Source organism: Talpa europaea, assembly GCF_964194135.1.
Source record: "Talpa europaea genome assembly, chromosome: 3".
Classification (NCBI taxonomy): domain Eukaryota; kingdom Metazoa; phylum Chordata; class Mammalia; order Eulipotyphla; family Talpidae; genus Talpa; species Talpa europaea.
Genome location: NC_140069.1, coordinates 151,537,597 through 151,565,443, shown reverse-complemented (window position 1 = coordinate 151,565,443; position 27,847 = coordinate 151,537,597). Strand labels below are relative to the sequence as shown.

General features: G+C 55.6%; 1 protein-coding gene across 1 annotated transcript; it reads left to right on the top strand.

Annotated features, from left to right (window-relative positions):
- Positions 1 to 297: 297 nt before the first annotated feature.
- On the top strand, positions 298 to 27,847 carry LOC311169066 (uncharacterized protein; the record flags this gene model as incomplete). Its single annotated transcript, XM_084230758.1, has 18 exons — positions 298 to 315; positions 3,948 to 4,049; positions 4,648 to 4,786; positions 6,389 to 6,476; positions 6,562 to 6,781; positions 8,002 to 8,262; positions 10,991 to 11,126; positions 13,574 to 13,712; positions 20,050 to 20,277; positions 21,729 to 21,771; positions 23,143 to 23,244; positions 23,952 to 24,090; positions 25,283 to 25,370; positions 25,497 to 25,716; positions 25,860 to 26,120; positions 26,256 to 26,391; positions 26,989 to 27,127; positions 27,823 to 27,847. 18 exons carry the CDS (start codon positions 298 to 300, stop codon positions 27,845 to 27,847), a joined length of 2,484 nt encoding a protein of 827 aa, XP_084086884.1.

Genomic DNA, 27,847 nt, shown 5'->3' with positions numbered 1-27,847 from the left:
CCCCCGCCCCGGAGCGGGAGCGGGGCGCCCCCGGGGCGCAGGACCCGCGTGACGAGGGACCAAAGGGCGCGCCGGGTGATGTTTACCCCACGGGGTCACGGCTGGCCTGGCCGGGCTCTCGCAACCGGAGCGGCCGGAGCCAGCCGCTGCCTTGTTTGACTTGGCCGGCCGCGAGCGGGGGGCGGGGGGGCGGGGGGCGGGGCGTGCTGCGGGCAGGGCCGGGCCGGGGCCACAGGCCCGCCTCATATGGCCGCGCCGTGGCCGGAGTCCACGGCCCCCGCCCGCAGAGCAGCAGCCATGAGCACGGCGGGAAAGGTAAGCCACGCTCTCCTTTGGGGAGTTCGGTCTCGCTAGCGCAGCACGGAAGCAGAAGACTGCTTGGTGAGTGGCTTAACGTCGGTTGGAATCAGAAAGACGACTGTGCTCAGAGCATGCTTCACTCTGCAAGGGCAGAGACCTGGTGCAGCCGCCGAGACTGGTGCGGGCATCTCTGACAAGAGTCAGCGCATCTGCCGCCTTGTCTCAGTCCCTGTGCTAGACGAGAGTGCAGAGCCTCGAGTCAACCACGACTGACTCGCAAATGCAGCGTTCGAAGTGGTTTTAATCCAGGGCTTTTTGAATTAAGAAACCAGAACTGAAATGTGTTATTCTTTGTAATGGCATCACTGTTAGGAACATAGGAAAGCTAAGTCTGACAAAAGTCTCATGGGAAGGGGGCCTCCCCGGTGGCGCAGCAGGTTGAGCACAGAGCTGTGAAGCTGTCTGCAGCCTCCACAGTGCGGGTTCGATTTCCTGCCAGCCAGGGAGATACCCACATGGCGTGGCAGACCTCTCATGTCTCACTGGCTGCTCCCCTCAGCACCGTTTTTGGTTTGTCTGCCTGTTCTGTCTCTAGTTTGTCTGCCTGTACTCCCCGCTCTGTCTCTGGTGAATCCTCTCATCCTCCCGCACCTCTGGCCAGTTCTTGTATAAATAAAAAATTTAAAAATATGTACCAAAAAAGTCTCATGAGAAGATTTGAGTCAGAGGACTTTGAAATGTCCTTTGGACTAGTGTGGACGAGATCACAATAAGCACATTTCTCTGGAACCATCAGCAACGTCACAGTTACAGAGCCAACACCAACATGCAGTTTCTGACTCAGAAGGAATCTTTTTATTTTCAAAGATTTATTTTACTTATTTATGCATACAAGAACTGGGTGCAGGCCAGAGATGCAGGGATGAGAGGATTTGCCAGAGACAGAGTGGGGAGTAAATCAGGTAGATTTACTGGAATACACTGCTGAGGGGAGCAGCAGGGAGTTGGGAGAGTTCTGCTGCACCCCATGGGTCAGCTCCCTGGCCTGGGTTCAAACTTGTGCTGCAGTGGCTGGCGAGAGCTTCATAGAGCTGACATTTATCACCCCTTGCACCACTAGGGAGGCCCTGACTCAGAAGGATTCTATGAAAGCACAGGAAATGTCCATGGAAACCCTACAGAATAAGGTCTTGACCACAAAAAAATGAACATTTTACAGAAAAATTATCTCTGGCACAGTTGGAGTTACTACTAGTATGTTGTTCTCAGTCCTCCATGGAGGCATGTCTGCCTGCTCAGAGCCCTTGCAGGTGCAGGGATGCCTGTGCTCAGTCGGCTGAGCCGCCCCACGTTGTCAGGCTGCTTAGGGACCGCTGTCCCGCACAGCCGCTGTGGCAGGCCACGTCGACAGGAGCGGCTCAGGGTGTGCCCGTGCGATGCAGCAGGCTCCTGGCAGCAGCTCTGTGGAAGCCACATGTGCAGCCAATTGTCAGCTTTCTTATTCCAGCTCGATGTTCATTCATTCTTGGCTAGCATTTACAATGCATGTTCATTCTAAATTATGACTAAAAAAGAGAAAAATTAGGTTTGCCAAAATTCAGATGGAAAGAAACGAGGTTCAGCAGCAAGTGTGTGGATGAAAACAGTAGTGAGGGGCTCACAGCTCGGCGCCATGAGGGGCTTCGTCTGCCTCTGCCCCGCCTGCGTTACGTTCTCTTCAAACACTGCATGTGATAGTGCCTGGTTCGGGGGTGGCTGTGAGAAAAACTGCAACTGAAAAGCATTTAGAATAGTGCCAAGTGCACAGAAGTGTCCCAAACATTGTTAAGCGCTGCTGTTACATCATTGTTAGTTTAGCCTCTTGATAAAAAGTCCTGTGACTTCAGGACAATCAGTCAGCACTGAGTCCACAGAACCTAATCTTTCCACCCGTAAAATATACCAGCCCTTCAGCAGCAGCAGGCTGGGGCAGGGCGTGGGGTGAAGGGTCAGTCTGTGGCTCCCAGCCTGTCCTCCGGCCCTGGGGTCGCCAGTGCTGACCACAGCAGACACTGCAAAGCAGGAGGGTTGACACATGTGGAAAATGAATTGTGAAAAGAATGTTTCAATTGAATTTTTTTTTTTTTGCAATTACTTACCCATAGATAACTCCAGGAAAAATTTCTCTTAACTGTACAAGTTTTGCAATAACAAAGCTAGGGTTTATATTAGATTCCCAGGCACTAAGATACGTGTTTGATTTTCACTTTTAAGCACGTTTGTGGGTAAGCGGTGCTCACTGGCAAATCAAACACACAGCTCTCCTGTGTTTAGTTGTGTGTGTGTGTGAAAGAATGTGAGTGTGTGTTTGTGAATTGTGTGATTGTGTGGGTGTGAATGTGGGTGTGGGTGTATGGAGTTTTGAACTCTGACTTTTGCTCAAATATAATCTGGAAGGACTCACTACATAAAAACCAGATAATGAGATACAGTTGCCAAGGTTCACTGCCAGAGGAGCGATGTGGAAACCCTTCAGCCTTGGGAGGGGAATGGAATTGGAATCACAAAATCAGGCCATTTTGTCTTAGGCAGAGAATTGCACAAGAGATCAACAGCTTATCTTTTTCTTTTTTTTATTTCTTCTTTTTATTATTTAAATTTTATTTTTATATTCCCCATACAATTACAACCCCCTTATTTTGACCCCAATCCCTCCTTTCCCCACCCCCCACCCCCCCATAGAGTGTCTCTGGTTCATAGTTGTTTGTTGATTTTGATATTTTTTTTCATATAGTTATTCTTTTTCCTGGTCCCTTATTTGGGTTTTCTAGATTCCTGCTATGAGTGAGACCATCCGGTATTTTTCTTTTTACTTTCTGGCTTATTTCGCTGAGCATGATCCCTTCCAGCGCCATCCATGTTGCTGCAAATGGCATGTGTTTATCTTTTTTGAATGCTGAGTAATATTCCATGGTATATATGTACCACATCTTCTTGATCCAGTCATCTATTTTTGGGCATTTGGGCTGTTTCCAAAGCTTAGCTATTGTAAACAGTGCTGCTATAAACATAGGGGTGCAGGTGCTCTTTGGAATGGGTGTTTCTGTGTCCTTTGGGTAAATACCTAGGAGTGGAATTGCTGGATCCTATGGAAGGTCTGTGTTTAGTAGGTCCAGAAATCTCCACACAGCTCTCCACAGTGGCTGGACCAGTTTGCACTCCCACCAGCAGTGCAGGAGAGTTCCTTTTTCTCCACACCCTCGCCAACATTTGTTGTTGCTCGTTTTTTTAGTATGTGCCATTCTCACTGGCGTAAGATGGTAAGAGATCAACAGCTTTTCTGTGAACAGATACTGAATCTTTTGGAAAACCAATGATGCAGAACTTCGTGTACAGCCAACAGTTACTAAACAGCCAATTTCAGGGCCTTGTTAAGCAATCTCAGGAATAAACAACCCTTGGAGAAAAACAACTTCCCAGCGCCTGTTTTTTTTGCTTATGCAGTTGCTTCACATGTTAAAAAGGTTTCCTCTCCGCAGATCAGAGGTTGTTGCTTTTCACAGGCTCTTGTGAGATCGCAGACCCGGGGCTATGCGGGGAAAGATGGAGGATGTAAGCCCTGCATTGAGAGCAGGAAAAACCCGGCCCTCTTTCTGTTCCACTTCCAGGTCATAAAATGCAAAGCCGCGGTGCTCCGGGAGTTGAACAAACCCTTCTCCATTGAAGAGGTGGAGGTCGCGCCCCCGAGGGCCAATGAAGTCCGCATTAAGGTGAAACTTTTTCTGCTTCTAATTAATTTTAGGTTTAACCCGTTCAGAGAACAGTAAACATGGAAGTAACCAAAAATCCATTAAGAGACATCTTTTACATGGTCATCAGATAGTAGAATTCCATTTGTGGTCAAAGAACGGTATAACTTGCCACATTTTTGAAAAGGAAACCAAAGAGTATACAGTGTGATCCCAAAAACAGATAAGGGATTTTCACATCTGTACAGGAAAAAAGCACAAAGGGACATATATCAAGATCTCAAAACAAACCAGCATTAGATGTTGGAACGGAAATGACTTATTTTCTTGGTGCTAGTGTGCAAAGATTTCAACGTCTCTGAGAAAGGATGCATTCTCATATTCAAGACGCGCATTTCAGAAACAATATCTCACTGATTATTCCCAGTTGTTTGATGCCAGAAAGGAAGCAGAGGAGGGTTTTACACTGAATACTCCTGGGGTGATCTAAATCGTTTCCATTTGGGAAGAGTCGGAATTATTACAATAACGATCACCCTTAAAACTCTGGGAGCGCAGAGTCGGAAGACGGCCTCCAAGGCCGTGTGGACACCATGACCACCTCTGCCTCTGCCCACAGATGGTGGCCGCAGGCATCTGCCGCTCGGACGACCATGCGGTGAACGGGTCCTTACCCACGCCGCTCCCCGTGATTCTGGGCCACGAGGCAGCGGGCGTGGTGGAGAGTGTGGGAGCAGGAGTGACAACTGTCAAGCCAGGTAGGTAGCCCCACAGGGCGGGCCTGCAGCAGCCGCACCCAAACCCCAACCCCATCGCACCTGTCAGGCACAGCTCCTGGTAGATCCTGGCACCGCGGACCCGGGCACCTGCGCGCCTGCCAGGCCAAAGTCACAGGTGCGCCACTGGTGCACCTGCACTACGGGGCGCAGCCTCCGGTGGGCCCAAGAACTGCAGGATTGAGGGCGCTGACATTAATTTCTTAATTCTAAGAAATTACTTAGCCAGTACATTCAGCTTCCTTCCTGACCAAATACTTAATTGACATGTGAATAGAAAACCGTAAGAGAAACTGCCTGGTTTGAATTTCAGTTCTTAGTATTTTCTTAATAAATTAATAATAAGTGACTCCCCTGTTTTCACCTTTGCTTCTACCACCATAGCAGGAAAAACAGATAATCCACAAATTAAGTGATTGGCTTCAAATATTTGAAATCAGGTTCTTACGCTAAAACAAACAAACAAACAACTGGGCCTCCCTTGGTGGCGCAGGCGGTTGAGCGCCGCACTGTGAAACTGTCCACAGCCTCTGCAGCACCAGTTCGATCCCGGCCGGCCCCCGAGGGTCCCACAGGGTGCAGCAGACCTCTCCTGTGGCAACTGTTGCTCCCCTCAGCAGTGTATTTCGTCAGTCTGCCTGTTCTGTTCCCTGTTCTGTCTCTGGTGAATCCTCTCACCCTCCCGAGCATCTGGTCTATACCCTGGTTCTTATATAAATAAATAAATAAATCTTTAAAATACAATAAAATAAAACCAACTCAGTTAGGCTTGAGGTTTTCAAAGGAATGTTTTCAATTCTTCTCTGTCCCATTTTTGTTAACATTCCTCAAGAAAAGAACTAAACATGAAGGGGCCTCCCCGGTGGCGCAGCGGTTGAGCGCTGGGTTGCGAAGCTGACCGCGCAGTCTCCACAGCGCCGATTCGATCCCCGGCTGCTCCCCGGCCACCGGAGGAGGGTCCCACATGGCGCGCAGACCTCTCCTGCCGCCCGCTGCTCCCCTCAGCAGTGTCCTTCGGTCCTTCTGCCTGCTCTGCTGCCTGCTCTGCTCCCCGCTCTGGCTCTGGTGAATCCTCTCACCCTCCCGCGCTTCTGACTGTACCCAGTGCTTGTATAAACAAAACAAACAAATAAATAAATAAAACATGCCTCTATTAAAAAAAATTAAAAAAAAAAGAACTAAACATGAAAAAATAAGCATCTGTTTCAAAGTGAAGACAAACATAGGCACCTTAGAAAACCAAGAGACAGTGGTTACAACGGCTGCGACCCAAACTGTGCCAGGAGGCCGTGTCTCCCAAGGCCCCGGGAAGGCCACCCACCTTGCCTCATGGCAGGGTCGGGTGAGACGGTGTGTTAGCTCCCCCAGCACAGGCAATAAAAGGGGCTGCACATCCTCACCGGCCCCACCGCTGCCTGCCCGTCGGGGATGTGCCCTTACCTGTCTTAGCCCGAGCGCAGTGGACTGCGACCCTGCCCCAGGGGCCAGCCTCGGCCTGGGGCTTCGCACGGACATGCTGACCGACGAGCTCTCGGCCTGTCCCTCTGGGTGGGGGTTTCAGAAGAATTTCCTTTATTCCTCCAGGCGATAAGGTCATCCCACTCTTCGTTCCACAGTGCAGGCAATGCACCGTCTGCAAACACCCAGAGGGCAACTTCTGCTTGAAAAACCAGTAAGTTTCCGCCACTCCCCGCGCAGCCAGTGGGTCGGGCGGGCTGTGCTCCAGCCTCACGCGCACACGTGCTTCTGCCGACCAGTTTGAAGACGCAGCAGGGAACCCTGGAGGACGGCACCAGCAGGTTCACCTGCAGAGGGAAGACCATCCACCACTTCCTGGGCACCAGCACCTTCTCCCAGTACACCGTACTGGAAGAGATGGCCCTGGCCAGAGTCGATCCGGCCGCCCCGCTGGACAAAGTCTGCCTCATTGGTTGCGGGTTCTCCACGGGCTACGGCTCTGCGGTCAAGGTGGCCAAGGTATGCCGAGCGGTGGGGGGCCAACCACACAGGCCTGTCGGGGCCTCCGGGCCCAGGACTCCAGCAAAGTAGCCCTGAAACACCCCACAGAACTCAGGGTGTTGAGCATAAGGCACTTGGGCCCGGGGAAGTGAGAGCGCGCCCTGGAAGCCTCAGAGAGACCACACGGTTGATGATAGTTAAGACAAGGCCAGGACGAGGCTCTTCCGCACCATCCACCCCAGGGCTCCAGACTTGGAGGCATTCGTGGTGCAGGGGGCTCAGCTGACCCCAGTCAGTGGCGGCAGGTAGAGGAAGGGCGCGCTCGAGGAGCGCCTGGCCTGCCGCGCACACCCTCACGCCAGGTGCACGGAAGGAGAGTTTTTGTGCTGTGTCCTCCCGAGAGGCCTGCGCCCTGCGCTGGGCCCGGGACACACTGCTGCCCGCGTCACGCCCTGGGGGAGCACCGCGCCAGCCCCTCCTGTGAGTCTCCCTCTGCTGGTACGTGCGTGCCACAAGTATGAGCCCCGCCTGTCTGGGTCGCCGCGTGTCCCTGCCGGGGAGGAGCCTGGGGGGCACCTGGTGCAGGGTGGGAAGAGTGCAGCCCTGCCCAGCAGGGTCCTTCCTGCCTGCTTCTCGGGGGCCCTGGGGCAGTCTAAGGAGCCATTCCAAGCCAGGCTGAGCACTTGTGCTGGAACCACTGAGTCTGGGGTGGGCGCTGTCACTGCGCTGTCCCACGACCTCTGAAAAGCAGGGACGATGACCAGCGTTGGCCCTGAGGGCTTCTGGCTCCCAGGCCACGCCCGCCTCCAGCCAGGGCTGGCCTGCGCCCTCGTGGCCTGACCCTCATGGCCTGCGCTGGACAGCAATCCTGTTGCGAGGGCTTGGGGGGACCAGGGCGGTGCCAAGGGCTGGCCAACCCATGGGTCTCGCACACCATGGTGGCTGTGCAGGCGCGTTGTGGGGCACAGGAGCTGGCACCGGCTGGCCACTGCTCTCCTTGGGGTGCGGTCCCCTTCCAGGGCCTGGCTAAGCACTGAGATTACAGCTCACAGGTGCGTCCAGTGTGAGCTGGAGCAAAGTCTGAGACCGGGGACTCAGCCCCACCTGTTGGCTCCAACACGAAGGACTGAAACCGCCAGGGCTGGCCAGCAGGCAGGACACGAGCATGAGGGGCCCAGTCATGGGTGAGGCGTCACGCAATCATCACTCAACATGCTTCCCTGTTTCTGTGCACGCAGGTCACCCCGGGCTCCACCTGCGTGGTGTTTGGCCTGGGTGGGGTCGGCCTGTCTGTGGTCATGGGCTGTAAAGCGGCCGGGGCAGCCAGGATCATCGGGGTGGACATCAACAAGGACAAGTTTGCCAAGGCCAGAGAGGTGGGCGCCACCGAGTGCCTCAGCCCCCAGGACTCAGCGCGGCCGGTGCATGAGGTGGTGGCAGAGATGTGCGACGGGGGCGTGGACTTCTCCTTTGAGGTCATTGGCCGCATGGACACCATGGTAGGTCCTGGGGTGGCGCTTGGGTGGCCGCTGGTGCCCGCAGAGGCTCATGAGCAAGATTCCCAGGTTGTGTGTTAAGAGTGCTTCTTGGCTGCGGCTCTAAGGTGTGTTATCAGGATGGTCAGCTATTGTATGAGAAATCTCTGATCCATCTGACCAAACCTGTCTTAAGTACTATTTACCCTTTGGAGGGGGAAAGGGTTTTTTTCAATTAAACAATTGTAAATTTAGGGCCTCCCAGGTGGCGCAGCGGTTGAGCGCTGGGTTGCGAAGCTGCCCGCGGCCTCTGCGGCGCCGGTTCGATCCCCGGCTGCTCCCTGGCCACCGGAGGAGGGTCCCGCATGGCGCGCAGACCTCTCCTGCCGCCCGCTGCTCCCCTCAGCAGTGTGCTTCGGTCCTTCCGCCTGCTCTGCTCCCCGCTCTGGCTCTGGTGAATTCTCTCACCCTCCCGCGCTTCTGACTGTACCCAGTGCTTGTATAAACAAAACAAACAAACAAATAAATAAAACATGCCTCTATTTAAAAAAAATAAAATAAAATAAACAATTGTAAGTTTACTTAACTAATGATGAGTAAAAAAATTCAAACTCAAGTAAAAATAAATAAAAAATTATTTTCTCAAATTAGCAAGTTTGATTTACCCCACATTCTTTTTTTTAAGATTTATTTATTTATTTATACAAGAACCAGGGTACAGGCCAGATGTGTGAGAGGGTGAAAGGATTCACCAGAGCCAGAGCGGGGAACAGAACAGACAGAAGGACCGAAGGACACTGCTGAGGGGAGCAGCGGGCGGCAGGAGAGGTCTGCGCGCCATGGGGGACCCTCACCTGGTGTCTGGGGATCAAACCGGCGCTGCAGAGGCTGCGGGCAGCTTTGCAACCCAGCGCTCAACCGCTGTGCCACCAGGGAGACCCAATTTTATATGTTTTAATGAATTTCAGTTTTTAAAATATATGACATGCACTATGGCCAGCTGAATGATGAACAATTCTAGGCTCAATATCATTTCATGGGAGGAGATTCTGCCCAGTCTGCACAGCAGAGGGCAAGGGCTGGCAGAGTCAGCTCCCAACACTGGCAAGGTGGGTGTCGAAAATGGGTAGATGGGCCTCCCCAGCGGCGCAGCGGTTGAGCGCTGGGTTGCGAAGCTGCCCTCGGCCTCTGCGGCGCCGGTTCGATCCCCGGCTGCTTCCCGGCCACGGGAGGAGGGTCCCACATGGCGCGCAGACCTCTCCTGCCGCCCGCTGCTCCCCCCAGCAGTGTCCTTCGGTCCTTCTGCCTGCTCTGCTCCCCGCTCTGGCTCTGGTGAATTCTCTCACCCTCCCGCGCTTCTGACTGTACCCAGTGCATGTATAAACAAACAAACAAAAAAAAAAAAAACGAACAAATAAATAAATAAAACATGCCTCTATAAAAAAAGAAGAAGAAAAAAAAAAAGAAAAGAAAACGGGTAGATGTTGGACAAAGGGGACAAACTTCCAGTTATGAGTAAGTTCTGGGACTCCAATGTAAGCATGTAAGCATGTGGTTAATGTTAATATTGTATCATATGCTTGGAATATGCTAAGAAAGTAGAGCTAAAATGTTCTCACCCACAGACACACAATGATGACCACTTTAGACATGGACAGTGACCCACTGAAAAGGAAGATGATCAAGTGAATAAGAATAATTTTTTTAAGATGTATTTATTCATGCATACCAGAGATGGGGTGCAGGCCAGAGGTGTGGGGGTGTAAGGATTCACCAGCGACAGAAGAGGTCGGCTGTGCCATGTGGGTCAGCTCTCTGGCCGGGGATCGAACTCATGCTGCAGAGGCTGGTGACAGCTTGATAGTGCTGAGACTTAACCCCCTGTGCCCCCAGAGAGGCCCAAGAGACAATTTTTGATGATATAATCAACCTTATGTTATACTGTATTTACCATCAAACAGTTAGTTTAAAATGTCCATTTTGGGGGGATGGGGAAGCAAATACTGTTTAAAAATTGACAATGATGTAAAAAATTAAAAAAAAAATTTTAAATGTCCATTTATGGGCCTCCCCGGTGATGCAAGGGGTTAAGTCTTAGCACTATGAAGCAAATGCCAGCCACTGTGGCATGAGTTTGATCTCCAGCCTGGGAGCTGACCCACATGTTGCAGTAGGCCCCTCCTGTCTCCCCGCTGCTCCCCTCAGCAGTGTGTTTCAGTGGATCCGCCAGTTCTGCTCCCCTCTCTATCTCTGGGGAGTCCTCTCACCTCCTGCACCTCGGGCCTACACCCCAGCTCTAATATGCGTAAGTCAATAAATCTAAAAAATAAATATGAAAACAAAAAATGTCCATTTAACAAGTCAATGTAAGCTCACAGACTGCTTAAAAATCGTGTGACAACAAAACATTACCTTTATTTGTAAAATCAGCCTTTATAGATGATATATATGTGTGTGTGTGTGTGTGTATACATACGCATTTGTAACTATATTCTTTATTACTTTATAAGGGAGAATTAACACAGAGTCATTCATCCATTGTCTCATTCAAAAAGTATTTTCTGGACTTTTCCAAAACCCATAGCTAGAGGTTCTGCGAAACAATGAAGAGTGAAGAAGCAAAGGGCATCATCTCTTCCCTCTACACACTCATAACCAGCCACGTCAGTGCCGCAGGGCTCTATGGATCACGGGGCGGGGCGGGCTGTCAGAAGGTCCACTGTAACGATGCCACATGTCTGTCTGGTTGCAGATGTCCGCCTTGATGTGCTGTCATGAGGCATTCGGTGTCAGTGTCATCGTGGGTGTGGCTCCTGGTTCCCAGAGTCTCCCTCTGCATCCTGGGTTGCTACTGGGTGGACGGACGCTGAAAGGAGCAATTTTTGGTGGTAAGTTATTAGGCTTGAGAGCCTAATTCTTATTAACTCAGGATTTCTTCTGTTTTAAAGCAACAAGGTCAGGTTTTAAAAAGCAACAGGGTTAAAAACAAATTAAAACTTGGGCTTAATCAACATTTATGGGATACTGTATTCCCTAAATCCAACTACCCAATCTTCTCAAGTGCATCGGGAACATTCACGAGGACAGACTATGTGTTAGGTCACAAAAAAAATTAATGCCAGTAAATTTTTGAAGATTGGAATTATATGAGTTATCACCTCTGAAGGCAATGGTATTAAAAGCTAGAAAGCAACCATAAAAAGAAAGCAGAATAAACATCTAATATGTGGAGACAGCACCAGATACTACTGAATAACTACTGGGATAATAAAGAAATCAAAGGAGAGATTAAAAAAATACCTGCAGACAAATGAAAATGAAGATACGCGTTACTGCAATCTATGGGATGCAGCAAAAGTAGCACAGGCCGACATCAAGAAACAAGCCAGAGCTCAAATAAATCACTTAACCTTATACCCTAAGTAATGAGAAAAACAAACGAACAAAACCACCCAATAAAAGAAAAGAAACAATAAAACTTAAGAGTGCAGATAAATGCAATAGAAAACAAAAAGACAGTCCAAAAGATCAATGAAACTGAAAGCTGTTCTTTAAAAAAAAAAAAAAAATCAAAGCAGACAAACCTGTAGCTAGGCTCACAGAGGAAAAAGAGGAGAAAATGCCAATGACTAGAACCAGAAATGAAAGAGGAGGTTACAGCAGACCTCTCAGAAGTACCAAGACTCAGAGGAAAGCACTAGGAATAATTGTAGGCTGATAAATTTAATAAACTAGAAGAACTCGACAAATATTTAAAAGTACACAACCTTCCGAGAGTGAATCAGGAAGAAACAGAAAACCTGAACACAACAATCACAACCCAGGAAACTGAAGCAGTAATGAGAAGCCTCCAAAAAAAACAAAAGCCCAATGCCAGGTGGTTTCACTAGTGAGTTCCCCCCAACCTTCCCAGGCCAACTAATTCCTACCCCCCTCAAACTCTCTGAAAAAACTGAGTAATAGGGGATGTTTCCAACTGCATTTTGAGGCCAATATTACACTGATACCAAAAGTAGACAAGGACAACACACACACATACGCCTGGAGACCAATAGCCCTGATGAGCGCAGATGCAAAGATCCGCATTAAATTCTTAGCAAACAACAAAATTCACAAAAAGGATCACACATCATGACAAAGTGGGTTTTTTCCACGGATGCAAGGATAGCTGAACAGCCACAAATTGATATTTCACCACATGCATGTATGATAAAAACTCTGGGAAAAAATGGGAATAGAAGGAACAAACCTCAGCATAACTAGGTCACATATAATGAACCCGCAGCTAATGTCACACTCAGTGGGAGAAAACTGAAAGCTTTTCCTGTACGAGCAGGTTCAAGACAAGGGCGTCTCTTTCACCGCGACTATTCAACATAGTATTGGAAATCCTAGAGCAATCAGAAAAGAGAAAGATATACAAGGAATCCAAAGTAGAAAAGGATTAAAATGATCACTATTTACAGACAACATGATAATCTACACGGAAAACCCTTAAGAGGACACCGAGGGAACTGTAGAAACAGTGACAGTGGCGTGCGGTCTGCAAAATCTGTGCACAAAAACGAGTCGTGTTCCCACACGCAGCCAACGAAAGTGAGGAGAAAGAACAGAGAACAGTCCCATTAGAATGCCATCAAAAAAGAATACCTGGGAAAACCCTCCACAGAGGAGATGAAACACTTCTATGGAACCTTAAAAGATCCTGAGTAGCCAGAGAAATTCTGACAAGAGAAAGGGAGGCATCACAATCCAGACTCAAAACAGTGTGACAAAGCGCGGCCATCCAAGCAGTCTAGTATTGGAGTAAAAACAACGCGCAGGCCAGTGGGACAGACCTGGGAGCCCAGAGAAAGCCCACACGTGCACAGTGTGAGCCAAGACACATGCTGGGAACGGAGGCGGGGGGCACAGGGAGGCGGGCCCAGTGGGGTGGGGGTCTGGGGGCGCCTGGCGGTGGTGCGGCGTGGTCTCTGAATAACACAGTGTTATAAAGCATGGTTTCCCTGGTAGAAGCAATACAGTTAAACAGACAATGAAGTATAAATTCAAGTATAAATGGAGTATAATCCCTTTGTTTCCACGGAGTCCAAATGAAACGCGCCGTCCGCCTTAGCCTGCGGAGAGCTGTCTGTGCGGGCTCCTGCGTGCGAGGAGCCGGTGAACGGCAGCGGTCACTGGGGCGCCAGAGGCCAAAGCACCCAGGGGGGTGGACATGCGCTGCCCGCAGAGCCCTCAGGGTCTCCAGGAAACTCACTGAATTGCCTTGGAAAGCCTGCAGTTCTCTCCTCACCCTGAAGTCTCGATCTGACAGTTGGTGTCGTTTTCCTTTCAGGCTTTAAGAGCAGAGATTCCGTCCCCAGGCTGGTGGCAGAGTTCATGGCCAAGAAGTATGCCCTGGATCCACTGATAACCCATGTTCTACCTTTCGAAAAAATTAATGAAGGATTTGACCTGCTCCGTGAGGGAAAGAGGTGAATTTCACGGTTCTTTGCATGGCGGACGTGGCCCACGGGAGAGGGTGGCGGGCAGCGGGCGTGGCTCTGGCCCGGACACGGCCACTGGGGGAGGCCGCGCGCGCGGCCCAGCAGTTCTGAGCAGAGGGTGGGCACCGCGGTGCCCGACTGCGGGGGGGGGGGGGGGCGGGAGAGGAAGGCCACCAGGCTGCGGTCGCTCGGCCAGTAGAACCCGGTGATTTCCTCGCCCTGGGAAGTCCCGACATGATTCGGGCTGCAGCTCAGACTGCGAGCGGGTGTTCACGGTGAGCTGCCAGGATCCCACCCCGAGCAGAAAGGGCAGTACGCACGCCTGAAAGAGGCTGGTAAACACTCTCCTCACGGACTGTCTATAATGTGTGTCTCTACTGTGGTTTTTGAAGGTGTGCAGACCATGTTTTCTAAAAGTATTTATGTTCTGGAAGGTCACTTTTAGAAAGGGCATTCGTTCCAGCACACATGTCACGTTTCTGGCCTTCCCGAGAATGAGGCGGCTCCCGATACAAATAAGCTTAGCATCGACTTGCAGCGCTCCTTGAGCATTTCTCTGTGGCAGTTCCATTAAACCTTCAACACGGCCTTGCGGGGTTGCCTCTCGGGCTTTCAGTTGAGCAGCTTGGTGTCTGGGCTTAGCCTCCCCCGCCACGCCGAGAGGCACAGCCCAGAGTGAGCTGCGAGTCTCTCTCAGACTCTGCGTGTGTCAGCTGTAAGGTGGCTCTCGTATCAGAACCTGCCTCACGGCATCCTTGTCCAAGTGGGGGTTGACATGATGAAATGCACGAGGAGCGTCTAGAGAGCAGGAGCCACCCACGGCGGCTCGTGGCACCCGACGCGCGTCCGGGTCAGGACGCCGTGACTGCCCTTCCCGGAGGACAAGACGGGGCAGGCCAAGCGGACACGCCGGTGGGAGCAGAGTGGCCTCCGGGACACCCACCTGGGCACGGTAAGTCAGCACTTGGCCGGCATGACGCTGTCTCCCGCTCCCGTTTCAGCATCCGCACGGTGCTGACCTTCTGAGAGCGCCAAGGCCCTCGCACTGCAACCCCTCAGCTCCTCCCTCTGCATCGCCAGCCAGGGAACATCATTGAGTTTTTTCTTCAGCGATGTTGTCAAGGGCCTCCCCGGTGGCGCAGCGGTTGAGCGCTGGGCTGCGAAGCTGCCTGCAGCCTCTGCAGCGCCGGTTCAATCCCCAGCCACAGGCGGGGGTCCCGCATGGCGCGCAGACCTCTCCTGCCGCCCGCTGCTCCCCTCAGCAGTGTCCTTCGGTCCTTCTGCCTGCTCTGCTCCCCGCTCTGGCTCTGGTGGATCCTCTCACCCTCCCGCGCTTCTGACTGTACCCAGTGCTTGTGTAAATAAATAAATAAATCTTAAAAAAAAAAAAAGTAATGTTGTCAATAAATTACAGACAAGAATATGGATGTGGAATGATTTTCCAGCAAATGTTTACGATCTTAGTGAGGCAGGAACATGAGCTGGGTCACTGCGCCCCATAAACGCCCTCTCAGCCTTCTCCCCACATCAAGTCCTGTCCTCTTTCCCACCCAGGCGACACCCCGTGTCTTTATTAACCACAGTCAAAGCCTTCGTTAGCCCCACACACGTGCAGGGCAGACAACTGTGCCCGGCTCCGGCTCCGCCCTGCACAGGGCCCAGCAGACGCCGCAGAGGCTGCACCCCCGGCTCTCTCCTCTGGCTGCGGGGCCCCCACACAGAGGCCCAGCCCCAGGCAGGCCTGGGCATGAGGGTGGCTGTGCCTCTGGCACCAGCTCTGTCTGCACTGGCTGGTGGGGAGGAGGCAGGGAGACCCGGCAGCCCGGGCGGGGGGCGGGGCGGGAAACAGCCACAGCCCTGGGACAGCTCCCGCCCAGCACTCGTGGGCAGCAGCAGCGGGACGGCCAGCACTGCTCTTCTTCGGGGGGTAGGAGCCGCTCACCCCGTTACTGGAGCCCCAGAGTCCCCTGTTCCATCTTCAAAACTGTAAGCATTGTTGGCTAAACACCGTGCCTCAAACTCTTCACAGAGCATCAGACAGAGAGCCCACAGAGTCGGCATCTGCCCAGCGTACAGGACTTTGTCTCGATCGCGTCAGGACTTGCTCCCATTCCCACTTCATCATCGTTTCCATTTCAGACTGAATTTCCCAATGGAAGCGTGAAGCGCTGGCGTCCACCGTCAGTTTGTTGCCAAGAGCACAACATCACGCTTTCCTGAAAATCCACATCTTACCCCACACTCCCTTCCCTCCCTATTAGCCTGTCGCCTGCACATCATTCAAAAGGTTCCAGAAGTTCCCTCCACTCCCCATAGCCCATCCTCGTAAACAAGAGTGACCCCCGCCATGTCCCCGAATCCGAGCGGAAGTGCTCTCTGTGACCATCTGTGAGAACTGAAAAAAGAGATACGGCGGCAGGTGGTTGGTAACCCCTGGGACGTCTCTCCACGCACGACTGGCGCTCTCCTGCTGGGTAGGCAGTGGCCACGCAAGCGCGGCTTGAAGGAGCGCGCATTTACACATTGATCCCTCGTGGCTTCTGAAGGTCAGACGTTTGCGTGGCTCACACTGAAATGCTGACGTCTCAGGCCGCTGAGGCCCAGGACACTCGTTCTCAACCCCGAGATCGGGTGCTGTCTCCTCTGGGTGGGCACGCAGGGACTGCACAGGCGGCGGGCAGGCCCAGTTCCCCCCAGCTGGCCTGCCCACCGCCCGGCTTCCGGGTCACCCCAGTCTTGTGTGAGGTGAGTCAGTGTGGGAGCGAGGAGACCTCCGACCTTAAGAATCCAAGGCGAACTCCTCCCTAGGAGGTGGGAATCATGGGGGTCGCCTGAGACTCTACCACAACACGGCAATACAGCTAGGAACTGGAAACCTTCCTTGCAAGTCCATATAAATCACTACAGAAAGTAATGATCTACGTTTTTAGGAACTATATAAAGATTTATAAAGCACCTATCAAATTGTTACCATGTTGTTAATGACTTCAAGACTTTCAAGAACACTGGCTTTGGAAGGAAGAGCAAAAGAGCCTCAAGAAAAGGAGGAGGAACGCCCCGTGGCGCAGCGGAGCACTGGGCTGCAAAGCTGCCCGCAGCCTCTGCAGCGCCGGTTTGATCCCCGGCGGCCAGTGAGGGTCCCACATGGCGCGCAGACCTCTCCTGCCGCACCCGCTGCTCCCCTCAGCAGTGCACTTCGTCAGTCTGCCAGTTCTGCTCCCCGCTCTGGCTCTGGTGGATCCTCTCACCCTCCCGCGCTTCTGACTGTACCCAGTGCTTGTATAAATAAATAAATCTTAAAAAAAAAAAAAAGCACACTCTTCGATTTTATGCACACACACTTGTGGCCAAAACCCATGTGCTTGTGCAGAGCATGTCCATGCTCCTCAGGTGGCGTTCCCAGCACCAGCCCCGCACAGGACACACAGCCAGAGTGTCCCCGCCTCTGAGCAGATGCCATGGCCACAGGTGGTTAAGGCGAGACAGAGGAACGAGCTACCCGTTGTCTTATTTCAGCAAAGGGGTGACCAGCCAACGGGAGACGGGAGTGTGCACCTGTCCTGTGTCTCCTTACTAGTCCTGCAATGTCCTGCCAGCGGTGACCGCACAGTGGGTCTGAACATCGGGCAGGGCAGATCTTCCCACTTCAGTTTCTTCTTTTCAAAATTGCTTTAGCCATTTTACTTTGATTGCTGCTGAGGGGAGCAGTGGGGAGGCAGGAGAGGTCTGCTGTGCCATGTGGGTATCTCCCGGGCTGGGGATCGAACTTGTGCTGCAGAGGCTGCCGGTAGCTTCATAGCGCTGAGACTCAACCCCTGCACCACAGGGAGGCCCAGATGTGTTTTTAAAGAGCTCCTATCTGTCTCAGTAATCCGACTTCTAGGAATCCACATCACACAAACCATCCAAGATACAAGGGAATATTTTGTATAAGAATGCTCATTTGTATGTAGGATAAAATGCTTAGCAGTACTCCTGAAAGTACAATAGGGTGTGTTTAAACTGTGGAAGGAGTATAATCGTGGACAAAGTTCAGTAAGGCTGGAACCACCCCAGGGCTGGGACCCAGTCTGCAGCCAGCCCCGCATTCCTGCTGCCCATAGCTCAGCTATTAACCAAGTACCCCGCCCTGGTTTTTCAGCCTGGCTGGTCAAATCAGCTCAACTCATGGCCCCTCTACTTTAACACCAGGACCGACTTCTTCTTCCCAAGCAATTCTGCTTCTCAGATAAAGAAAACCTGGCAACCCGGGCCAGCCCACCAAGGGCAGCCACGCGGGAAAGGGTTTACCCACCAGCCCAGTGTAGGCACGGCCCAGCACCTGTAGTGACCCCCAGCGACTCCCCCTTCCCGGCTCCTGTTGGCTCCCCCAGCGACATCCTCCCAAACCCCAGCCAGTGAACTGTGACTCCTGTTCTTCCAAGTGCAGTTCCCCACACGTGGAGCGAGCCCTGGTCATCGGGACGGAGCTGGCACTGCCTCTGGGTGGGCAGCCCCACCACGCACGGCCCTGCGTCAGGAGGGATGTCCCCGCGGCCACACACACAGGCTGGCCTGGAGGAGCGTCAGCAGCGTGGCGTGCTCGCGGAATATATCCCTCCTGGGGGAAAACACGGCACTTTAATAAAGAGACATGAGACCACCTCGTCTGAAAGTCGGCCACCTGCGTGGGGCTGCCGGGAGGCACAGAGCACAAGCAAGCTCTGACGGCAGCGCCTCGTTCCGGTCTCCGGAAGCTGGAGGGCACACGCAGCTAAGCGTCGCCCCAGGGAGCCCCGTGGGGACACACAGGGGCCAAGAAGAGAAGGAAGGAGCTAAAATAAAATCAGGAAAAGAACCGCCAGATCAAGTTGGTCAGGAGAATGCAGGGCTGCCCGGACAGGAAAGCTGGGGGTGAGCTTCCCCGGTGTGGGAAGTCTGCCCGACCCCCAACCCCTATCGAAGCTCCCCGAGCTGCAAGGTCAGGCTACACCCTGGCAAGCTTTAAAGCCAATTACTAACCAAGTTCAAACTAATCAAGTTTAAAAGCCAGCCTATAAATTCGCCAAGCTCCGGAGCTCCAGTTACTTGAGAGCAGCCTTCATCTTTGAGGGTGACTGAAAGCAGGCGGGGCAGTGAGGCCGTGGCACCCCCACACACAACCCACCCCTCCTCCCCCCTCCTCCCCCCTCCCTTCCCCACCAACTCCCCTCCCCACCCCTCCTCCACCACCCACTCCCACCCCCACCCCAGAGAGGAGCCCGCGGGTGGGGCAGGTGGGGCTGGGCTGAGGACCAGTGCAGACTCCCGGTTCAGGGTCTGGTGATCCCCACATTTGGTGGCGGATCTCTACTATGCGCCAGCGCCCTGCAGACACTCGAGGAGAAAAACCGGGCAGGGACACAGGGACGTCGGGCGCCCGCGCGCCCAGGACATCGCACGTGCTGGCTGAGAGCAACTGAGTTCTCCGTGTGGGGTGAGTCCTCCTGGGGGGAGGCGGGGCGACATCCGAGGCTTGACAGCGGGGAGCCTGAAGCTGGGCGGAGCCTGCGAGGCGGCCGCTCACCCGCCGGGGCTGAAAGGCCCGAGGGAATCGCGTTCCTTGTGCTTTGCAGCGGGCTGCTGGGTGCGGCCCGGGACAGTTGTGCAGGGGCGGCCACGTCTCCCACCCAGGACGCCAGGCGTGAGCGCCGCCCAGACGGCGGTTGCATCCTCCGGGGCTGCCAGGGTGAGCGGGGCTGCTCTGAGCAGGCGCCGACATCACCCACCAGGAGGGATTCTGTGGCCTCTTTCCCACGACGGTGGCGATGTGAGGCCGCGTGTCTGGACCACGCTGGACGCCCGTCCCCTGCGCGCCCTCAACCTCCAACAGGCCGCGGCTGAGGCCTGCAGGCCTGGAAGCGAAGGGGGCAAACGTTCTCCTGGACCCTGGCGGCCACCGAGTCCACCTCAGCACCGAGCGACTCGGGAGCCGGCTGGGCCTGAGCCCGTCCCTGTGACTACTGGGTTAGGGTAAACCACGTTTCCCGCCCGCCCGCAACTTTGAGAGCAGCCTCGGTAAGATATGGGCATCTTCCTGCGCCCCGCCGCACCTGCCCGCGCTTTCCCTGCTCCAAGCTCCAGGGCGCCAGAGGGTTAGTGGAGCCGTGTGCTGGACACACAGGCCCCTTTTGTGGACCCAGACCCAGGAAGCAGTGACGGTGAGGCCGCCCGGCCGGGAGGGGCGAGAGCCTGGGCACCTCCCCTGCCTGCTGCAGCTGTGTTTGCTCATCCCGCCGCCACTCCTGCTGGGTCCACCATGCCCTCCGGCCGCCTCTTCTCCATCTCCATCTCTTCTCCATCTCAGACACAAAAGAGCCCTGCCCAAGACAGACCCCGGGCCCAGAAGTGCAGGGGCCGCTCAGCGTGGCCAGGTGGCGCCGGCGGGGGCCGGGGTCCCTCAGGCCTTGCCTTGGGAGGGCGTTGCGCTCTGTCCTGCCAATGGCTACCTCGACCCGCAGGCCCTGGTCCCCTCGGCTCTGCAGCCCACGCTGAGCAGGAGCACTGAGGAGGACACGGGCCGGTGTCTGCACAGGTGTGCCCGGCGGGGCTCGGGTCAGACGGCCCAGCAGGCCCAGCCGCTTCCCGCCAAGTTTCCACATCAGCGCAGGTGCAGAGGGCCGGCCGTGTCCGCGGGGTGCACCCACGAGGGAGGCGGCAGACCAAGACCCTCCAAGCCGCGCAGGGCCCCTTTCCACGCTGTGGCCACAGGTCCCCCGCCTGCCCCGCCCGCACGGCTCCAAGAACAGTCGCCAGAGGCCTCGAGCCGGCCCATTGCACCCAGGGCGGCTCACGGCCGAGGCCAGAGCCAAACCCACCCTGGGAGGAACAGTTCCTTGGCTGAGTGCCCAGGCGCAGGCCGGGAAAGGGCGACACCCCGGGGAGGACTCCAAGCATCAGCAGCTGTGAGGCCCCCAGGATCCCGGAACCTGCTGCCCCGGAAGGACAGGCTCGGCAGTCCAGAGCCATTGCCTGCGAGCCGCCCCACCACCCCAGCTTCTCTCCCCCACATCATGGCCCACAGCTGCTCGGGGGCACAGAGCCTCAGCTCCCAGGGGCGCCTGGTCCCATCTAATGTTTGTGTGGAAGCCTCGGCCCACAGGAGCCAAGGCAATGACTGGGGCCCAGATCACCAATTCTGACGCCCGCCCCCAGCCCCCACCCCCCACCACACTCTGGTGCAGGAAAACCTGGAGCAAATAACCAGAGCAGACAGGGCACGGCCTGCCACGGTGACTGAGCTTGCCGGGCCTTGCCCTGCCCCTCCTCCATGTTACACAGATCTGCCTTTCTGCAAGGGCAGCTCAACTTCCCTGAACGTAAATCCTACTGATTCCCCTCAAACCAGCATTGTCTTGGGCTCTCACCACCCATCCTAACTTTGGCGTCGGGGGTGCCTGCCCATCCCGCCTGAGGCCGGTTTGAAGCCTTCCACGTGTAATCCACATGCCCAAACTCCAAGGCCTTCCACGTGTAATCCACATGCCCAAACTCCAGCGTGGCCTGACGAGTGCCGTCTCTCAGTCACCCCAGGCTGGGCCGTTCTTAGGAGCCCTCTGCGTCCTTGTCACCCTGCGGCTCCATCTGCCTCTCACCTCAACTCCACCTGATGACCTTCACGTTCTCCTTTCCTGGGGTCACTTTGGTTTGCGTTCCTGTTGATGTTTTGGAGTTACAGGACCCCCCTCTGGTGTCACCGCGTCAGCCTGCCCCAAATCACCCCAGACCCCATCCCCGGTGCTCCCTCCCTCGGGTTCGCAGCCCATCCCCCCCTCCCGTGTCAAGTGTCCTCCTGGCCCTCACATTCATGTACCTGCCAGCCCTTTGCCCCTCTGGTTTCCGCCTATGGATGGTGATTATGTAACGATGTTCAATGACTCTTCAGTGATTGTATAATGACTTTCGGTTTGTAAAACTTATAAATAGTCACTCCGGTTTGCTCAGAAGCAGAGCCAAGAAGGGACATTCTCCTGGGTAAACCTGAAGGCACCAAGGGACCCAGAAACTCCCCATGGACACGCCGGGCAAAGTAAGTGCTGCCTTTAGACAGACCTGGGTCTCGCCTCTCCCAGCCCAAGGACACACCGAGACTGAACTAAGATGTCACTTTTTCCAATCTGATCATCAAAAATCTTTTATGACAAACCCCAGCGTTTTCCTGCCTGGGGGAACTTACACCCCACTGCTGGGATATAAATTGCTAGAAAGTTCTCAGGTGGTAATTTGACAATATTGCATCAGAAGCCTTTAAAATGTGCCCGTCATTTGACCCAAATGATGATGCATGTTCTCGTCAGCTGGGTGCTGTTCTGACAGTAATGGGGAAGCGTGTCGAGTACAAGGAAGTCAATGAAATAAGTTGTGGCCTATCGTTGAACCCAGTCCTAAGTGGCTGTACGATCGCCTGCAAACTACTCAAGCTGGAGGGCACAGCGGAGGGCGGGGTGGCTAGCTAGAGCGGGTGGGGTGAGGAGGGTGTGCACACAGTCAGGTAGGTGGGAAACAAAAAGTCAAAATAAACCAAAAATACATATTCTTAATGGTAAGCGGAAGAACAGACTGCAAAACAGTATACTCAGTGGGCACACACCTGGGCACCGGGCACGCACATGCACACACACGGGCGCACACGCGGGCACCGGGCGTGCACAGTGCACGCACGGGCGCACACACATGGGCGCCGGGCCTGCTCCCACAGTGCTGGAGTGCCAGTGGCCGCCAGGCTGCGGCTTTCTGTCCCCCCTAGCCTTGCCTGAGCTTCCTAGGTTCCTGCCTTGAGTGTGTGTCACCTGACACTAGGAAAATGCCTTTCACGAGGACGTATTTTCACTTGCGTGTGGCAAGTGAGGCAGAATTATCTGCATAAAGAGGTATTTCCTGCAGCGTTTTGCTTGGGCTTCTCTGCGGCATTTCTCACGCATCACGGGTCTCTCCCCGCTGGAGGCCCGTTTCTGGCCCAGGAGCCCCAGGCTCGGCCCCAGGCTCGGCCCCAGGCTCGGCCCCAGGCTCGGCACGCACCAGAAGCGCCGGCTGCGGGTGTCCAGCAAGGCCAAAGGCCCGGCAGGGACGGAGGGGCGGGGCGTCGGGAGTGGGCCTCGGGGAGGGCGGGGCCTCGTGAGGGCGGGGCCTCGGGGAGGGCGGGGTCTCGGGAGGGCGGGGCGTCGGGAGGGCGGGGCGTCGGGAGGGCGGGGCCTCGGGAGGGGCGCAGAGCGGGAGGAAACGCGTCCCAGAGAAGCCGCGGAGAGGACCCCGCACAGCGAGGAGCCGCCCTGGACGGAAAGCAAACGGCACGCTCAGAGCTGACAGCGACTTCGGACGATGGCGTTTTCCCGACACACCAGCGCCAAGGGTCAGGTAGGCCTGCAGCAGCCCCCGCGAGCCTCTCGCTCCCGCCTGACAGACGCTGACCTGCCGGGCCGCCGTCGCCTGGGCAGCCGACGCACCTCTCGCCGTCGAGGACGTCCAAGTGGAGCCGCCCAAGGCAGGAGAAGTCCGGATCAAGGTAAATGCAAGTCTTTTAACCTTTACTTTTGATGGCAAATGACAGGAAATGGTTTCCCTATATTTGCAATGGTTGGTTTTGCGGGTTTTTTTGTTTTTGCGTACAAGAATTGGGGTGCGGGGGTGACAGGACTCACCAGGGACAGAGTGGGGCGCAGAACAGGCATCCATCGCTGGGGGGAGCAGCGGGAGACAGGAGAGGTCTGCTGTGCCCTGTGGGTCAGCTCCCTGGCCGGGGATGGAACTCAGGCCCCGCGGTGGCAGCCTGACACTGACCCCCAGGCCACCCGGGAAGCCCCCAGTAGTTAAACTTGAACTCATGTTATTCATGTTTTCAATCTACATGCTTAAAATTTTAAAAATCTGTTTCCCAGAGCATGAGAAAAACATTCCACAATTTTGGACACTAAAGTCCAGTGTCCCTCGAAGGCGGTGCTGCCGCCACGTGGCCATAAAGCCCGCACTGGCCGCCAGCTGACCACACAGGACACCACACGGCTCAGAGGCCAGGGCGCCAGGTCCGACCCTTACAGCCATGTGTCTCCGTCGCCCTGAGTCAGCTCTTAAGGGGGGTGGCAGCCCCTCCTGTGTCCCCGACTGTCTTGTAAGGGTCAAGAGGGATGATTCCCATAGAAGCATCTGAAGGTCTAGTCTCAGATAAAGGCAGAAGGTTCCGGGCTGGTGACGCCCACCCTTCACCCCCTGCAGCTGGTATCCTCAGGGATCTGCGGGACGGACGACCATGTGCTGAAGGGCTTGATCCCCATGAACTTCCCCTTCATCCCAGGCCACGAGGGAGCTGGGTTCGTGGAGAGCGTTGGCGCTGGCGTGAGCTCAGTGCAGCCAGGTGGGAGACGTCCCACACACAGCCCCCAGGCAGGGACGGGACATGACACGCATCCACATTCATGGGCAAACACCGGCTGGCGACTCCGACATGTCTCAGGCCAGTGTCACCCGTACCCTGTGGCTCCAGAGCCTGGGTGCCCACCATGCTGCGGATCAGGGAGGGGCCCTCGGGCCCCATGGGGGTGGTCACTGGTGGGCTCAGCCCAGGGGGCTCAGCTGGGAGACGGATGCTCTGCCCCCCTGGGACCAGGCCCGGTGTGCAGCCAACAGGAGCAATGACATTTCAGAGAGCCAAAAGGCAGGTCCATGTTCTTACTTAGGCGCATGAAAAAGGGTCTGGACAGGCCTCAGTGGGCCCCAAATGGCCACAATGAACAAGAGCAGCCACGCAGCCAGGATGCACAGGCCCCCGGGCCTCGGCAGGGAGACACGCAGAGACCCCAGCAAGTGCAGGCAGTGCAGCTCCATCCCGCACTCACTCAGCTGTGGCCAGAGGGCCCCCAGCACCAGCACAGCGGGGCACGTGGGAGGCGCCCCGACTCGTGTCCCAGGATGTGACTCAGGGGGTGACACTGCAGCGCCCTTTAGCTGGACACGTTTCAGTAGAGTTCAGTGGGAAATGCTAAGTATTTGTAGAGAAAGGACGAGAGGGCAGAGCTGCTCTCTGCTGTCCAGTACCTTTAGAATTTATAGGCGGTGAAGACAAAATGTGCCTGGTCTAAACTTACAAGAGACGTTTAATACGCAGGAGCACTGCGTGAGGTCAGAGGGGTCACGTCTCTGTCACAACAATGTCTGCAGGGCACCCAGGGACCAGTCTGGGGGCTGAGCTCCGGCGCCCAGCTGCCTCCCCGGGGCTTGCCACCAGACCCAGGCTTGACCAGTGCAGCTTCCAGCTCCGTGGCCCGAAACAGGCCGCCCAGCTGCGTCCTCCACCCAGTCCAGGGAGAAGCAGGCTGACGACTGCTCACCCCGAGAATACACCCAAATTCCTGCACTCGCCAGGAAGAATGCTGGGGTTTCTGAGACCAGGTTATCTGGCATCTCCCGCCACAGCAGGGCCCGGCTGTCTGGGCTGCGATGGCCTGCCCACAGCCACTTGTGGGGCCCACTGGGAGCTCGGCAGATACATTGTGTGCTTCTGTGTGATGAAGATTTTCCGCTAATGGCCATTTCCTTCTCACACGCAGGGGATAAAGTCCTCACGCTCATCATCCCGCAGTGCAGACAATGCAGCTTCTGCCTGCACCCCAGGGGCAACTTCTGCGAGAAGCAAGAGTCAGTATCAGCCCCTCGCCCCGGTCACTGAGCCTTCTTGGTCCTGCGCGGCCACTAAGGCGCCTCCTCTCTCTCTCTCTCTCTTCCTGCTCCTGGCGTGCTGCCCCGTCTGGGCACCGGGCACAGTGTCCTGCCATCGTCCGGGCTGATGCAGGACGGCACCAGTAGGTTCTCCTGCAGGGGGAAGCGGGTCCACCACTCCTTCCGCACCAGCACCTTCACGGAGTACACGGTGGTGCCCGAGATCGCGGTGGCCAAAGTCGACGCGGCCGCCCCCATGGACAGGGTCTGCATCTTCAGCTGTGCGGTGCCCACGGGCTTTGGGGCTGCCGTCAACTCGGCCAAGGTGAGGGAGGTGTTATGTGTGAGCTGGCGCTGCAGGGATTTCCCTGGGCCACCAGAGCTAGGCCACATCACTCAAACATCTCAACTGTCCCAGAGGCTCAATGGTTGTTCTTGTGTCTCCGGATCACCCGTCTGGGTCTGCAGGTCACCCCCGGCTCCACCTGCGCGGTCTTTGGGCTCGGGGGGATCGGCTCGGCCATCGTCCTGGGCTGCAAAGCCTTGGGGGCCTCCAGGATCATCGGGGTGGACATCAACGAGGAGAAGTTCCCCCGGGCCCGCGCTCTGGGGGTCACTGACTGCCTCAACCCGCGGAAGCTGCAGAAGCCCGTGCAGGAGGTGGTGCTGGAGATGACCGGCCTCGGGGTGGACTTCGCCTTCGAGGCCGTGGGCTGCACCGAGACCATGGTGAGAGGCTGGCGGGGCTGCTGGTGAGGGGTGCGGGGGGGGGGGGTGGCAGGGGGCAGCGCGGAGGCGTCTCTGCCGGGACGGGGCAGCTGGAGCTGGCATCCCCGGGCCACCCCTCATGGACGCACCCCTCAGATGGCCGCCTGGGACTCCTGCAACATGAGCCACGGCGTGTGCTGCATCATAGGCCTCGCCACACCAGAGGCACAGCTTTCCCTGCATGCGATGACGCTCATCTCTGGCCGGACCCTGAAGGGCGTGTGTCTGGGCGGTAGGTGCGGGGAGGGCGCTGGTAGCTGCTGACCTCCTTATCTCCCCGGAGAGCAGCTGCAGCTGCAGAGGCGCCAAAGACCTTGCCATTGAGTCGTGCATTCAACAAATCAGTTTTAGGGAACTTAATAAAAGGGTTTCTTCCAATTAAAATAAAAGCTTTATCTCCTGCAAAACAGATTTGGGGTTTTCCACTGTTTAATGATTCTGTCAGCATCTGAGGTGGACCCTTCTGCTGTGTGGCTTTCCCAGCCGCCCCTCGGGCTCCCACTGGGGGTTAAAGGAGCCAAGCCCTTGGCTCTGGCCGCACCCACGGTAAAGCAGCATCTGCCCGGCCTGGGACCTGCGGGAGGATGTGGGGAGACACGGGGGACGCAGGGGCCGGGGTGTCCTGACAGGAGAGCACCAGGCTCTCTCCGCAGGCTCCAGGGGCAGAGCAGCGGCGGCTTCCTCACTGACAGGTGCAGGCCTCGGTGCCCAGACCGTTCTCTGCCGGTCAGTGGCACCTTCAGAGGAACAGGGGCCATCTCTATGATTTCCTGGGTTTTCTGGGCTTACTTTGATGTTTGGGAATCACCACAGCATTTTCCCCTTGCAGACTACAAAACCAAAGACTCTGTGCCCCAGCTGGTGACCGACTCCTTGCAGGGCAGACTGAACATGGACCCGCTGGTGACCCACCAGCTGCCGTTCGCCCAGCTGCACGAGGCCATGGAGCTGTACCGCGCTGGGAAAACGTGAGTGTCGTCGGGCCAGGCTGTGCGCCACACCACAGCTAGGAGGGTCCGCAGAGTGGACATCATGACCTCGTGGGCCTGTGGGGCTCTTCGAGCGCTTGCTCTGTATCCTTGCACTCTCGTAGGCCGCGAAAGGGTCTCTCCTCCAGGCTACCCAGGGGCACGACGGCCTATTACAGGAAAGTGCCCTGTGGTCTAGGCCGCACAGGGGGCCACACGGATGCCACCTTGCACTGGCCAGGCCTGCATGGCTTCTGCCTAGAGGGCGGGACAAGCAACCTGACCTTCTGGAGTCAATGTCCCCCTCCAGGCAGATGCAGGCCCCAGAATGACGCCAGGCTGCGGGCGTCTGCTCAGTGTCCATTCAGCCCTGCAGGGAGGCCCCGGCGCAACTGGATCCAGCCCTGGTGAAGCTTCTATTTCCCAGGCTGCATCCCAGCAGGTCCCCTCAAGCTGTCTCCCCACAGCTGTCCCCACACTTTCTGCTCGTTTCCTGATGTATAATGTTTTAATCTAGGTCTTTAACTTAGACCCTGCTGTCAGGTGACCTGCTCAGATGGTGGTGCTCACAGAGGCGCCCCAGGGCCTGGGATGCAGGGAAGGGGGCGCTGCGGCCTGGGGCGCTCTGCACAGCTGGGGTACAAAAGTGTTCCTCGGGCCACTCACTCGCCTCACTTCAGTGCTTTACATTTCAGCATCCGCTGTGTCCTGCTGTTCTGA